Source organism: Rhynchophorus ferrugineus, unplaced genomic scaffold, assembly GCF_030347505.1.
Source record: "Rhynchophorus ferrugineus isolate W39M unplaced genomic scaffold, kcgeb_rfMv2 rfM9, whole genome shotgun sequence".
In the NCBI taxonomy this organism is placed as follows: Eukaryota; Metazoa; Arthropoda; class Insecta; order Coleoptera; family Curculionidae; genus Rhynchophorus; species Rhynchophorus ferrugineus.
This window is the reverse complement of record NW_027472588.1, coordinates 16,829,655-16,846,970: the sequence shown is the minus strand read 5'-3', so window position 1 is coordinate 16,846,970 and position 17,316 is coordinate 16,829,655. Positions and strand designations below refer to the sequence as shown.

Below are 17,316 nucleotides of genomic sequence, written 5' to 3'. Positions count from 1 at the left end.
TAATTAATTGAAACATATTTAACAAACACATATATAATGTGATGTTAACTCTCAAAGTAATATAATAAATTCCCGAAAGATTGCACAATAACATACACGCTGAATATCAAACGACCAGTAATTGATAAAGAAAAAAGAAAAGAGAAAAACAAACGCAAAACTCTGCGTTACGTATTCAGATGCCAAATACAATCCTTTAAAAAATGTACATCATATATGACCGAGTAAATCCGATTACTTTTTCGTCGAACTGCGGGGTATGATTTAATTATATCCTTGATATTTGTTGCTGTCAGTAATTCGGAAAAAGCTTTCGCCAAAGCTTCGCCAATTTTCCAGTTCGTTGTCGATAGAGAAGCTTAACGTTTAACGCAGCCCCTGGTCGTTTTTATTCAAGTCAAAATGGAAGGAATATACGTGATTTCTGGTTATATAAAATATATTTATAAAGATACATAATATGACGCGAAATATATTATGATTCTTAAATATTTTTCTAACCTAAAAAAGGATATTTTGATATTTAATCTCTTGAGTTGAACCGCTAGAAATAAATTTATTAGGTTTAGGAAGTCGTCTTGAATTTTCCTCAGTTTTTTATTTTACTGTTACGAAACTGTTATATTTAGGAATGTTATTATTACGCGACTGCTTTAGGAATTGGATATATAAAAGTTTATTGTACGGTAAAGTGCCTGAAATATTTTAAAATAAAACGACACGACGCAATTTTCAGGAAAACATCTCCATATTTTTTTATATCCGTCAAAACATTTTCATCGTAATATAGGGATTTTCAATAAAGACAAATCGATGTTGGCAGCCTGTAGCTGTGTGTTTTGATGTTTTGTCGGCGTCTGTTTAACCTCTTGTTTATTATGCAGTTACTGATGCCAAATCACCAAGTTAACTTACAGGATGCAAACATCTATTGGTGAAAATATGAAGTATGCAATGTAAACAACTTAAACTAACTGTTAAAGCTAATGGTTTCGAATTTTTAATTGAATTATTGAGTTATTCAGCTTTATAAAATAAAGTTGTGCATCATTACAGGTGGAAATTAAGAAAAATAATTTTCATAAATATTTCCTTTAAATACTAGTTTAGATTTGCATATAACATTTTCAAAATATAGTCTATCTATTCCAAGTTTTGTATTTACGTCATTTAAATTTGTGATGTCAAATCGTCGCAATGTTGCCTTATCTACTCTGACTAAATTGAACTAAAATTTGCCTTTTACATACAACAAAATTATATTCTAAGTAAAATAATTAAACAAAAATACTATTAATTTAATTTATTTTAACATTATAGTAAATCTAATTCATATATTATCGAAGGACTTATAGTATATAGGTTAGGGTTGTGTTTGATTATATTTACATTGTGCTCTTTTCTAGGTGCGTTTTTTGTGTAGTTGTATCTCCTGGAGGATCTATCTAATCTATCTAATTAACAATTTAATATTTAAATAATATATTTTAATTTCATTACAGAGCATATTTATCTTCTAAGCTTAGTTCTTGTGTTCTTCAGTACAGTGCTTACCTGTAAAAACATTTTGATATCAATTTATATCTCCTTAGATTATTCTGTTAATTCCTGCATACATATTTATTGAAAAAACTAGATTTGTCCACTGTATTGTGTTACTATTCTTTTTCTCCTACACATTTTAACCAAATGCTCATGTATATTCTGAACAAATACTTGAAATAATAAGTCTTCTTTCACTTAATAATTGTATTTGGAACTCTTCGTGGGTTATATTTATACCATTTAAATCTTTTATTATCCAACATTGTGTAAGAGATGTTCTAAATCCATCAAAGAGCTGTATATCTCTACATATTTTCTATGGATACTCTCCAGACTAACAGTTTCCTCTGAAATAATTGTATTACGTTATGTTTATGTTGAAAACATTTCTCATTGTTTTTATACGCTTCATTAATTTGATCTCTTATAGATATCAGTGAATCCAAAATTTTATTGTTTTTAATTTTTTTATATATTTTAGTGACCGTGTCCATAGTGATATCCAGCGCAACTGCAACACGCTAACAATATTTTCAATGAAAACCTCAGCAACTTAATATTTGGTAGTACCAATTCTTACCTCTCTAACGCATTTTTCTGAGAAGATGGGGCCTCCACTATCCCGTTCCCGTTCGTAGTAACTGATTATAAACGAAATCTGTTTCTAACTCTGACTATTTAATGGCTTCGGCATTTTCAATCAGAATAATAATAAGCAGCAATTTGAAATTTATCAAAACAAGCAAAGCGCTAAAAGTACGTTTGCCAGTTTATAAACTTTTAAACGGTTATATGTTCGAACTTATTAGATAACATTGCACCTCTTATTAATTAGAATAAAATGAGAAGAAATAAAATGTCTGAGCTTAAAATTAATTTAGAAATAGCAATAGGCAATATATTAAACATTTTGAAGACGTGAGTTCTCTGTTATTTTGAATAGACTATAGCATGTACAACATATTACCCCATTATTCTATATTCAAGCATTTAATGATCCCTGTTCTTGTATCTTGAATCATGGAGTATCTCTTCTTCACTAGATTTACAATGTCTTTTCAATCGCTATTACCGCTTTTTATTTTATCAAATTCCAAACATATAACCAGCAGTTTTAGAATACATAAAAACATAATGTGTGTTATAAAATTTGGACGATCTAATAAAAACTTCAAAATACATAGCCGGAAAGGTATACAATTAACGTCAGCGCCAGGAAATAAGATTTTTGCATCAATGGGGACATCATTTAAGCTTACCGTTTTCGTCAGCATTTTTCTAGATGGTTCTTTGTAAATCTGGGCGCTTTTCGACATTATTTGAGGGACCTTTAATGAGATTTCCTCGCGTTTGACTAATTGAACGACGGAAGACTTGAAATTGGAATTTTGATTTGCTTACTTATCATTATTTAACATAAAATGGACTTTTTCAAATGTTTATTTATTTGAATAAAGAATATATAAAGGGTGTATATTTAAAACATATTTTGGCTTAAGTATATGTTTTGATGGCAAATAGTGCTTTTATTATGTGCTTACATATATTCTGATTTTTTTTTTCACATTAAAAGGAATTTTATAGAGATAAATTGGTATTATAACGATCATAAAAAGTAATTTGATTGATATACATATTAAACATTAATCAGTGATTCCTGTGCCGCTTTCATCGATGATGTTTTGCCATATTTTTTGTAAATTCATTAAGACTGACGAAGACCTTCTTGAAATATTTATTTATTTGATTGAAAGGTGGGAAAATTTGACTAAGACGTAAAAACATAATCACTTTTCGCATTTCGAAAACTAGTTTTTTTTATATGCTTGTATATTATATATAAATTTCTTACGATAATCAACCTGTGAGGTATTTTTAGCACAACCATTAATAGTTGATAATGGAAGGTTAAATTAATTTGTTGGTTCTTCTGGTCATGTTCAAGCAGCTCACTACTTTTCAATCCCATAAAGACTTCTATCATCATATCCTATCATCTTCCCTGGCAGGAATGTGAGCTGTGCAATACTTTAAATACTTTTTTGTGTTAAGCTTTTGAATTCGACATGTGTAATTCACTTTTCAGCATCCATCATTATATGTTTCAAAAAATGAATACCAAATTGAATTGTGGAACATTCAAGTTCTCATTGTCAATTTATGTGGAACTCATTTTCGAGGCTCTTTTGGTAAGCAGTCTTATGTGAATGGTTCAAGACTGTTTTATGGTCTATTTCGTTTTAAGATTCAAAACTTTAATAACACGGATGCTAATATGGCGTCATTGAATAAGTATTATTAGGGATATGCAATTCTAAAAGATCCCATCAGGAAAAGCCGAAAATACTTTTCCTCCGACCTATTATTCTGTGAGATTATACTGTTGTTAGTATTATCCCTCAGGAATTATGATGTGACTCGCTAAGATCTTTTCATTTGTTTTTTTTATTGGAGCAATCTAGAAATCTAGATCACTGTTCTCATTGATCACTAAGTGTCATTTATTTAATGATCATTAAGTCATTTGAGTATTGTGTAAATCTGTAGAATTATTTACGTGTATATATAGATTTATTTATCATGAGATTGATGTGATATTATCACGATAATGAGCTTCTGTGTACCATAAATGTTATTCTTGACTTTTACATAAAAGTTTCAACTCAAACTAAACTCAATAAATGATTAAAAGAATTATCTAAATTCATAAATATAACTAAGCCCAAAGGTTTGCAAATCTGAATAAACTATGAATAGTTGCTTGATTTTCGAATAAATAAAAAACTTTCCAAGTAAATACTTTAAAACTCCCTTGTATTATAAAAAGCAACTCTACAATAATTATGTTTTAAATGTATGTTAATTTTTATATTTAAATTTATTTGGTGCTTACATGTATTTTGATCAGCGACATATATTAATGAGAATGAGAAGTATTAGTACAAACAACTGTTAAAGCTAATTGAACTGTTAGGATGGTCTTGACATAGCTTTACATAAATTAAACGTTTTTATTTAGTGTTATTGAATTATTAGTGTACATAAATGCTAGTTATAGAAAATTAAAAACAGAATTTTTAACATTCACTACCTTTGTTGTTTGATTTTAAGTAATTTGCTGCCGGAGACCGTTAAACAACTGTACAAAGCTGTGATGACGCTGCTGCGTCATACACCAGTGGTTGGTTTTACTTGGAACAATTTGTAGGATAGAAAAATGTTGTAGACAATGAACTATCAGATTTACATTTAGCTTAAATTCTTACAAAACTTTTAGATAGAACTTGAATCATCGGTTTCGAGGCATTTACATGGGACGAGAAAGATTTAAAAAATGGGAAAAGCTCGAACAGTTTCAATATCGCCGTTCTATTACTAGGCCAGGCAAGAAGAAGAGTTTGAATAGAGTTGTTGAAGGTGTATAGTGACGCAACGAAAATTAAAAGACATCAAATATGACATCAGGCGCAAAAAGACGCGGATTAGCCTAGGAGAACCATCTATTTGGACATCTACGCGGAATGTTCATGCAATCTATTATGAGCTACTAAAACTTAGTGAATCTGTTACTGTCTATGTATGTGATAATTGAGCAAATTGAACGATATCTTGTAAAACATATTTTTAGCAAAAAAATTGAACCGCCTTCAAAAATTAAATACGGAACTCACTAAAAAGTAAACAATAATCAAATTTAGATTATTAACACAAAAATAACGTTTTGAATTAAAATATGTATACCTATTTATTATATACAAACATATAACAAATTGGATTTGTTTTATTCGTAATTTAATTTTGTGTATATGTCACAAAAGTATATTATTATTTTTGTATTGTTTAGGCTCAACACCGAGTTCAAATCAGTTGGTGGTAGTTAAAATAATATTGTAAATACATAAATAGATTTAGGTAGGTATTAAGCTAAATTGTGTGTATATAGTAGAATATAAAATACGCGTAGGTAGGTCAAATAAGTTTTTTGTTTATTTTTAATTAATTACTACAACGATTATTATGTAAATATTTTATTTTAAAACTTTTTTAATTTAATTTTTTTTTGAAATTTGAGGTTTTCCCTCGATTTTCCCCCTTGCCTCCATGAGATCCTAACTTGGTTCCAATGAGTCGGAAGTGCACTCTTTCGAATAAAAAAAAATGTCGAAAATCGACCCACAATTAACGGAGAAATCGGCGAACATACATTAAAAAAATATATATAGCCGAACATGGAACCTCCTCCTTTTTTGAAGTCGGTTGAAAAGACTCATTATAACTAATCTTAACCATTATCAGTAACAGGCGCCATGTTACAGATTCCAAGCAACCATGTTGCTAGAAATACGGAAAAAAGGAGTGGAGACTGATGGAAAATATATTCAGTAATATACCTTGTACCAATTTTTCTCAACAATTCCCATTTTAAAGTTAAAAAGTGATCAGAATACATGCAAGCATCTAATAATAAACGTCAGACAACCAACCTCAACTATTTCAATTAATACTGCTTAAGTTATTCGATTTCCAATTTCGACCCTTAGTGAATTGACGCCATTATTCAAGTAAAAAATACCAAACGATATAAATGGAGTTTGTGTTAGCTAATAAATTATGAGTGATTCCTCTTTAACATTTATTATTAATGTTCGCGTTACGAAGCAAATATTTTCAAATTAATTAATAACGATCCAATTCGCACCTTCGGTAATAAACTTGACCTCTCTTTGAGTAATGTTCTAATCTATCTTTATAAATTAACTTCCTTAATTTTGACGGTATCGTTTATAATCCACCAGAAGCCGTAATCGCGCACCATCATTTTTAGAACTTGAAAGATTTACGTTTATTTTTTACCAAGTTGACATGAGCATAACTGAATATCATAGAGGATTGTGAATTAATTCTGACGTTTTTTATTAAATATCTATTATAAGGTGTTTAAATAATTGTTGGTTTTCTATTCAAAATATTGTTCATAATTAGTTATGATTTAACTGATCTTTTCAGGCATATATAGATTTCATGTTGGAAAAAATTCTCCTTTGTTGAGGTGATCCAAAAACCAATCTACGAACGATTTTATTATTTATTTATCTGTATTTTACTACATATTCGCCATTTTTCTAGATGGTACTTCAGCTTCTGTACGTAGTCTCTTTTTTGACTTCTGCGTCCTTCTGGGCGTGTTGGTCATCCAAGAATTTCTTTAACTTAATGTGGTAATAATTCAAATTAAACATTTTGAAAACAAAAAAAAGGAACTACTAATATTTTCTTCAAAATAGTATACAATATTGCTATTACATTAATTTTAGACTATTAATTAATATTATTATTAATTGTTAAATTATTAGTAGATATCCAACCCTATAGTATTATATTTCAAACCAGACATTTACTGCAGAACAGAACATAAGTAACAGGAACTATAAGTTCGTTCAGTAAAAGAGTTATGTCATCTGAATTGATGATGTCAAAACGTCGCAATGTTGCCGCATCAACCCCCAATATAAATAAAATGTTTAAATAAAAATATTGTTTTCAAATATATTTTGTATTAACATCTCATCTAATATCTAATCCATATATCATCGAAGGACTTAAAGCCACAATTAATTATACAGTTATAATAGTTCTTAGGTTAGTATGTTGTATTTCATGATATTTACAATGAATTCTTTTTCATACCGCTTACGAGTTATAGTTCCAGGCGTGTTTTTTATGTTGTGGTATTTCCAAATCTACCTAATTAACAGTTGTATATCTAATTAGTATGTGCTGCTTACATTAGAGAGTATATTTACCTTTTACGCTTAGTTCTTAATTCCTTCGGTACCATATCCATATCTATGTACGTAAATCCATCACATTCTACAATAAGATTCCTACTATTATCGTATATTGATTATATACTCACCTTTCGTTGTTTCCACTCTCATCACCCTGTTTTGAAAATTGTTAGCTTTGAATCATACTCCCACATTCAGAAAGTTAATTTTAAATATGTCTAACATTTGTTCACGATTATTTACCAATTTCTTCTTCAATGTGTCTGATCGAATTCAATATGTCAACATGAAGAACAATATATCTGCAATGAATTATTAATAAATGTTACGGCTAACAAAACCTAATCAATTGTTATGCTATCATTTACCTTTTTTCATCATGAATGGCCATTGGGTGTATATTGGCCCCATCCTGAAATATCCATGTCTCACTTAAATACACAAATTGATATAATTCTTGAATTCTTGAATTTCTTGAATTTATAATATACTTCTAAAAATTGTATTCTTTTAAAAGTAACATTTTGTGGTTTCGTTAGACCTCTTCGATATTTTTCAGACCAACAGTTTTATTCAGTTCTGTGACATACATTAGATTAGATTAATATATTAGAAAAAATATTAACAATATCAATATTATAATAATTATTATCGCCAATTACTTGAAATTATTACATAAATGTAAATAATAGAATTCTAATTAAAATACTTTTGAAATAAATCCCAAATGGATTATTTATTTTCCAAATTTATATCTTTTCCTTCAAATTATTTCTCCTTAGATACAATGTAGTATTTCTAGTGAAAAATTTTGAATTTGACTTTTATAAAGGAATATGAGTCTTCAATTTTTAATTTAGAATAATTGTGTCTTTGGGGCAGTGTATTGAGATTCTAGAATAGTTAGAAGTTCGACAAAGCTAAACCTGGTTAATAAGATGATTGTACAGTTATATAAGTTGAATTTTTACGGAGAAAATTGAAAACTAAGGCTCTATGATAAAACACATTGTCCTGATAAGAAACCAAGAAATATCTTGGCCCATAATTCTGGCTTCATTATACGAATAGTTTCATGTAAATATTCCATAATATTTCAATAAAGTTTCTCGTTGACAGATTGGCTCCAAGAAGGGAATTTATATGGCATAATATATACAGCAATTTGTATGGTATAAATTATGTCTAATGTAAAACGTATGTAGTGTTAACGATTGATCGATTATACCGTATGCTATCGATTATTGCGCAATTATTTGAACATCAATAATACATGAAATTATTTGAGATAATTAGTATTATTACCCCATGGTAATATATAACCATTAACTTTTAAATTAAAAAATAAACTATTGCTGGTAATTTCACGACACTTACGATCGGTCAATGATGTTGAAATGTAAGTCGCACACACGGTTAATAAATCTCCGTTTGCCATGTTCATGTATTTTTTTGTGTATTATGGGCTACGAAGATTAATTAATTTGTCTCTTCTATCCTGAAAATTTATCTTTGAAGTGGATCGCTGTTGTTTTCGTTCATAGAGAAGACATGTTATATATCTGATTGTTTTGTTATTTTTTATAGTAATAAAGTATATTTATTAAATTATTTTATTAATTAATAATTGTAATACAGATATAATGAAATCGTCTTCAATGAAATTATTTTTGTTGTACAAGATTGAAGAGGTAAAAGTCAAAGAGAACCAACTTGGCACATTCAAATCATCAAAATGTAACAAACGATAATAAACACAACATGGAATGTAATTTAAAAATTTAGCAATATCTTTTATATTTCGGAATTTGAGATTAAAACAATAATATATGCAAATAAATATATAACGAACGACAAAAACGAAAGTGTGAGTTATTTACTTTTCAAAACGTTTTTCATCATTTATTCCAAAGGTTAGTTATAGTATTTTTGATTCTAATATAAGATATACTAATTATCCTGCACATTATCCTGGTGAAGAAACCTGTAGTTATTGATCAGAATTGCGACCATTTGCACCAAACAGTTTTACAGACAGTGAAAAATACCCAAATAATATGTTCTTAACAGTTTGCCCCAGTAGAAAGAATTCAGAATCAATATTCAAAGCTTTAATTTTACTATATTTGAGGATTATAATTATGTTACGAGTCATACTGTCATATTGTATAATGATTTGTGACGACTAAGTGCATTATTGAATTTAAGATATTGTCTTATACGATAAGATACATGCCTATTTTGCGGTTTCAAGCGATCGAACGTGTTACGTTAGCAAATCGTGTAAAATTAATAAATAGCAGTCTTTGACGCGGCCTCGTTATAACAAGTTAATTTAACTTAGATTATTATTCCAAACAATATCAAAAGCGCTCGTATAGCAAGAAGTTAGCGATCAGAACTATCAAACTTTGTTGAAGAATTAACATTTACCACGTGTTAATATAGGACGTCTCAAAATTGAAGCAAAATATGAATTATTAGATACTTGCACGCCAGACTATTAAATTCGATATTTTTAATGGAACGTTCCAAATTTGAACGTTGGATTTTTTGGATATTCATGACTTTTGTTGTTAAAATTAAAAAAAAAAGCTGCCGACGTCCATCTAAAACTTTTAGGAATGTTTATATTGCTCCGTCATTTTTTTAATTGTGGGTTTTGCGTTCAACGACTTAAAGGTGATGAATTAGGTGCCAATAAGATTGGAATACTTCTGGGATGAAAAAACAGCTCAAACTTTCAAAGAACTGTCAGATAGCCTATGGAAAAGATACAAAAGCAGGGGAGGTAGTTAATGAAACATGAATAGATTTAAAGTTCCATTTCAAACCGTTTCCACATCACAATTTCATTGCTTGTTAGGAAAAAATCTACTGGATCAAGCCCCAAGTGCAAAAAATGTTTGTTATATGAATTATTTCCTTGTGAATTTCAAAGCTTATATAAACGTTGCAAGATTTGTAAAGAAATACTGTTGCATCTCGAATGGATAGTTCTTCCACATCCAGTTTACTCACCAGACATAGTACCCTCAGAGTGTTATTTGCTCAGATCGATACAGCCTAGTTTAGTTGGCACGCAGTTTCGAAAGGTTTAAAAAGTGCGAAAATTGATCATACCTATAAATCCAACGCCGAAAATAGTTTATACCATCTTTTCTTAATAAAAGCCCCTTTAAAGTAAAAAAATGATTAGACTATATATATAGGCACCTAATATGCGCTATTTTTTAAATATAAAATTGTAATGTATTTAAAAAGGACAAAACGTAGTTCAATATCGAGTAAATGTCCTCATTGGATGTGCTCCGATTCTGTTATTAACTTTTTACATAACTGTGGGTTCCAAACTTTCACTATATTTAAAATATTGCTTTAGAAAGTCGCTTCATTCTGATATATAGAGCACAGTTTTTACTAATTCAGTTATCAGACTATTTTGGGATATCTAATAATTTATTCTCTTTACAATGGACCTAGATAAATAACATTACTATCGTATTTTGTATACAATTTGCCAACTGTGGCATTCAACGTTTCATAATCGTTAAAATATTATTCAACAAGACGCTGGTTTTTATCTACCGTAAACCCCAGCAGCTTTCAAACTTTTTTTTTCTGTTGCTAAAATTTTATCATAGAGTAATAGGGAGAAAACTCAATAGGAGTATCTGGAGAAAAATTCCGCTACATCCAACATCTCGATGGGCTTTATAATCACTCACTCAGTTAATTTGATTGATTAGTTTAAATCTCCATTATAGGCAAATGCAAAGAAAACAATTTGCTGTGAGGAAATTTGATTGGTTCTTTGATAAAGCTTGCTACGCAGGTGCGGCACGTGACAGCCTTGACGTCACGTTTCATTGACCAATGAAATTTAATTAAAAAGCAATCTAATTTCTGAAAAAAAAAGAAATAAAAATCAATAAATATATAAAAGTAAATATATGTACATAAAATAAGTATATAATAATAATAATAAGTATATAAAAATAGTAATAAGAAAAATCTTGCATACCAAATGATGCATAGCAAATATAATTCAAAATTATCTCTTCTGTATTCCTTTCCTCATATTTTCCCCTTTTAACATTTCAACCATATTCATGAATTTAATAGGATCTATTAGAGTTCTGACATTTTGATTTCTTATACTGAAAGCAAACTTCATTATGTACTGTTCAATTAAAAGGTTTCTAAATTATTTTTACGATATTTCACGTGGAAATACCCAAGGATAAAATGAAAGTTTCCGGAGCACGATATATTGCCTGAGTTAGTTATAATCGGAAGCAAACAAAAATTAAATTAATTTATTTTTTCAAAAGTTTTAGCAAAATAATCTGAAATACAGTTTATCCAAAGTGATTTTGAATATACGTCATCTAAATTTGTGCCGTCAAAATGTCGCAATGTTGTCGTATCAGCTCTGAGCTTTAGTTTAGTTTAGCTTTGACATTTTTGAGATATTTCAATGACCGTCTCCATACTAATATTCAGGGCAGCTGCAACACGATAAAAATATTAATATTTGAGAGTAAAATTGGTTAACTTTCTAACGAATTTTACTGGCAAAAGGGGACCTCTATTATGCCATTCCTGTTCGAAATAACTGATTAGAGACGCAATCTGTTCTGTCTCGCTTCGAAATTTTCAATCAGAGTTATTTCTCTGATCTTACTCTTCTCTTATTATGATAAGCAGTGATTCGAAATTTATCAAAACAAACAAAGCGTTAAAACAGCGTTTGCCAGTTTATAACCTTTTATCACTATTGTTTTGAAGATACGTTTGACAACTGGACGACTTTGGCAGGCTAATTCGGTTATACGTTTGTACTTGTCAGACATCATTGTGTCTCTTTTTAAGTAGAATAAAATGAAAAGGAAAATATTGTCTTATAAGTTGCGGCAGGCGATACATTAAATAATTAAATATCTTGATGACGTATGTACAAAATAACTTTTGATAGATTAGATAGGGAGATCTCGAGGTATAGAGTCAAGTTTCAATTTCTCAACTCCTGACAATACATCCCCCGTTAGTAAAGAGTGTAAATTATCTAAAGCTCCCTTATTTTCCTCTTTACGATTCCCTGAGGGCGAATGAGATAAAGTAATGAACTTGTGGTGAGCACTTTAAATGATTTTTCAAGTACGCTTGTTGGGAGATTTACATTAGTGAATCCATGAGTTCAACTATTTTCGTTAAGTAGTTTATATGTTCGGATACATATTCAAAATATTAAAAAAAAATAAATAAATCGACCCCCGCAAGCTAGTTATTATATATTTGTTTTATATATGTTTTAAAGTCTCCTTTTACCAACTATGGGTTTGTCTGGACTGGGCTTAAAGTTTAACGTGGGCTGCGAACCACGGTCCTCAGCATTAAGCCTACCGACTGGCGAGTGACCAACTTTAGAAATCATCCCAGAAGACATCAGGTCTTACCCAGTCTGGTTACTGGCGTGACTGGGATAATTTTCCTTGTCGGATTTTACACTCTTGCCTAGAACATTCACAAATTTTAAACAATCTCGAACATAAAGAAATTACGACCGTGTCCCAGCAGGATTCGAACCCACGGCTATCGCAACAGTAGGAGGACCGTCCTATCGCCTTTACCACTGCGCCACCAAGCCGGCAGTTATTATATTTGTTTTTAAGACATTTGTTTTTAGTTGGTCAATAAAATTTTGAATATCAATTATCAGATTGTTGATCTAAGAATAAAAGTATATCTTCTGCTAGCTTAGTTTCCTTCGGAAGGGGATTATTAATATGAATTTACTCCAACTTACAACATCAAAACTCGCAATCATAAAGATCATAAATTTCTTTCCAACTTAATCAAGTCAGTTTTTAAGGTTTAATATTATTAACCAAATTTTTAAAGGCAGCCAGATACTTCTTCGGAGGAAAATTATGCTGAACTATGAAATTATCTCTGCATCTATGTATACAACATCTCCTAGATCGAGTGTCCATTAAATTTATATTGAACTACCGATAAATATTATATTGATGAACTAATGACTAATAATTCAATCACTAAGTCATATAAAAATATCACGTAGTAAAAATATAGCGTATATAATACACGCTCCTACGTAAGACACCCTGAGAAAAACGACAAATGCACCATAGAAATCAACATGAACCAATCAAAGCCTTCGCAGCTATAGCATAGCGATTAAAACAAGTATTAGGTTCGAACACAGAGTAATAGAGTATCAACTCAATGGGGATCTCTGGCGAAAAGTTTTGTTTTGTCCAGATGGGGTTATATCGGCTATTCAATTAATTTTTTTTATTGATCTTCTAGGACGTGGGCAATAAGTATTATTATATGATTTCAGTTATATAATATAACTGTTCGGACATTTAGAAGATCATTTCAGTAAGTGATCTACAGTACAACTTATAATCTAAATCTTATTCTAGATACTATTCTTATTATTAATTTATTTTAAAGGGTATCCTACCTTATTCTAAAACTATTCTAGCTTATTCTAGAGATTATTAAATTTCACTATGTGTCTATTTAATCTGTTCGTATGGTAGTTTGCGTTTGAGCCTACGCATTTCACTGTCATCGCGCACATTTAACTGTTTGGCGAGTACATTGGGATGCACTAATAGTTTTTCAGAGTACTTCGCATTGACATTCCGAATCACACTCGTTAGCGGTTCTATGAGGATATCGCGCTGAATCAGTTTGTTGGACACGTAATATGGGGCATCGACGATGACTTTATTCTTCATCCTTTGGAGGATATCTATGTTAGATTTGCTAGTAGTACCCCACAGTTCAATACCATAGGCCCAAATGGGCCTAAGCATTGACTTATACAACAAAACCTTATTATCTAATAATAATTTAGATTTATGCCATATTAGCAAGTACATTTGGTTTAGTTTAACCCCAAGTTGTTTGCGTTTTGTCACTATATGTTTTTCCATGTCAAACGTCGATCGAAATGCATTCCCAGATATTTAACGTTGTCTGCTTGTGGAAGTTGATGATTATTCAATTTTACTGACGGACATGTTCTTCTACAAAGGGTGAATGTCAAAAGGGCAGATTTTGTCTACTTTTCTTTGATACACCACGTTTTCAACCACAATTAGACTTTATTAAGATGAGTTGGAGGTTTTTGTGGCTGATATTCGATCCTCGTGTGATGATTAAACCACTGTATCGTCAGCATATGTTGCAACAGTAGTATTTCTTGAGGTCGATAGGTCAGCTGTATACAATAGATATAACAATGAGCCAAGAACATTGCCCTGCGGAACATCCAAATATATTGGGTGTAGGTCAGTGTATCCGTCACCCTGTTTGACAATAAAATCCGTCTGTGAGGTACGATTTCAGCTGTCGCAAAAGCAGTTTCAATTTAACATAAAGTTCAGTGTTTCACACCTTGTCGAAGGCCTGACAACTAATTTTATTGGCCAATCCAAATTTACATTATAGGCACCTGTAAGAAAACATATCATTTTGAAGAATTTGATTGGTTTTTTAATAAAGTTTGCCAATCAGGTGCAGCACGTCACAGCCCTGACGTCACTTTTAATTGGCCAATAAAATTTAAATAATAAACAAATAATATATATATATATATATATATATATATATATATATATATATATAAAAGAATAAAATCATAAACAAAATACTTTGGAATAAGTCAAAATTACTTCTTCAGTATTTTCCATTTTTTATATTTGTTTAGTGCCATCAATTTAATCTATTAAAGACCTATTATGGGTTTACAAAAAGTGCATAGTATATATTTTTATTTCTAATATTCTATATGGAAAATCATTGTGTAGTGTAGAATTCAAAGGTTTTAAATTTACATTTTTTCAAGATATTTGACAAAAATATGTTATATTATTGACGTGGCATTATCGCGGGATAAAATAAAAGAGTTTAAAATAAAAAGACCTATTGAGAGTACGGTAAAACGTAAGATATTTCCTTGACTCGTTTATTCATATAGGAATATCTGGAATTGATGTTAGAGTGACCCCTCGTCAGTATGGAATGTAAATTATTTAAAGATTCCTTATGTTCATCCCCTTCACAGTTTCCTAAAGATCAATGAGATGAAAAAAATTAACTTATGTCGATTTCTCAAACATGCTAGCCGAGGATGTATATAGCTGAATCCACCAGCTAGATGCAAAAAAACTTGGTTAAGTAGCCCTAAGCCAATTTATTTATTTGGATAATTACACTTTTATTTTCTTTAACAAAATGAACCCCTCAAAGTAGTTATTAAACTGATGACACTTTAACAAATTTGTTCTTGGACAATTGTAAACTTGGACAATACATTTTACACCAAAATTCCTGGTGTATTGAATATCGGTTAATCTTCTCTTAATGGATTTTCATTCAGGATCTATTATTTTATTGCAGCTGCAACTATCGATATAGTTATTCGCATAGCTTCTCTCGGAAGAGGATTAATTTCTAAAACTAATGAAATAAATATTTGATATTTATATATATGAATACCTTAGAACAACAAAACAGGCTGTAATCGTAAATTTCTTTGGTACTTAATTCAATAGATTTGGGATTTTTAACATTATCAACCATTTTTTAATGACTGATGACGCAATATAGCTTGTGTCAGCCATACTGAAAATGGCGCTCAAAATAAATAAACAACAAACGTACCATAGAAAAAAACTGAGTCAATCAGATCCCGTCGCGGCAGTAATAAGTTAGCATCCAGTAATAAGTTAAAAGTGGCGACATCTAGATGTTGGACGTCGGGAAACATTTCCCTAAAATTGCCTATAAAGTTGAATCTCTATTTCTCTATGGGTTTAAAATACTGACATCTAGATATTGAACGTCTCGCATATTTTCTCCAAAATTACCTATAACGTCACCTTTCTGTCACAGTTACTAGTATTAAATATTTCATATGTCAAACATGACCATTATTTACATGGAAAAAATAACCTTTTAGGGGGAACAGAGCTCTAGAATTTATGGTCGAGAAAAAACCAGACGGATATATCAAATAAACAGCAGTTATGAAACAAAGAAACAACGGGCGCATACGGAAAATCTGACCGTTCCCATATATTTTAATTTATTGCTACATTTATTATGCTTATTTGGTTATTTATTTTTGTTGGTAATTTTTTTTGTCATGTTTCAGGCCGCTATAAAGGAAGGGTATATGTTGAAACAAACATGGTCCTTTCAACGATGGAGGAAACGATATTTTAAATTAATGGGACGCAAACTATACTATTCCAAAGACCCCAAGGTATGTAATTAGATCGTGTTAGATGTGTGCGGCGTGGAAACTTTGCGTTGATATGTTCGCCGGTTCATTAAGTGGACCGTTCATGTTTATTCTTGGAGACATGTTATAATACGAAACAACCAAGGGGGAACTTGATAGCCCTATAACTTACTTGTGATAATAAAAAAACAAGGATATAGTTACAAACAAGTTTAGTTAAAATAAATTGTAAATTTCACAAGATTTTGATATAGATCCGTTATGTATTAGACTATTAAGGGGACAAATCTTTATTTTTGGAGGCATGTTTTGCTCAATTGGCGAATTAGCCTATATTATTGTCATAAAATAGACAGACTTAGAGTGCGATCTCCGCTGTATTGAGTTGTAAAGAAGTTTTGTTTGTCCGAGCCACCTGAGGGTGCACAAAGCAGATTTATTTACTACAGCAGGAAAATAAAAAATACAATTTGTAATAATTCAGATACAATACACTGCAAATAAGAATACAAATTAATAAAATATTTTATTTAAATATTAGTTAACATTTGTATTGTACATTTTCAAAATGCATCAAAAACAAATATCTAATCTGACCATTAATAAAAAAACTACAAAATATAATATTTTGTATCAAAATTCACTTAAAAATGCAATATTTGAATTTACAGAATATAATAAATACGTAACGATATG

At 30.2% G+C, this 17,316-nt stretch overlaps 1 protein-coding gene across 1 annotated transcript in view; it reads left to right on the top strand.

Moving 5' to 3' along the window:
• LOC143202105 (diacylglycerol kinase eta) overlaps window positions 1-17,316 on the top strand; it is a 436,917-nt gene that overhangs the window by 7,865 nt on the left and 411,736 nt on the right. The window contains exon 2 of the mRNA XM_076413382.1: window positions 16,531-16,641. Coding sequence (XP_076269497.1) covers window positions 16,531-16,641 — 111 coding nt within the window. The remainder of the gene's footprint in view (window positions 1-16,530; window positions 16,642-17,316) is intronic.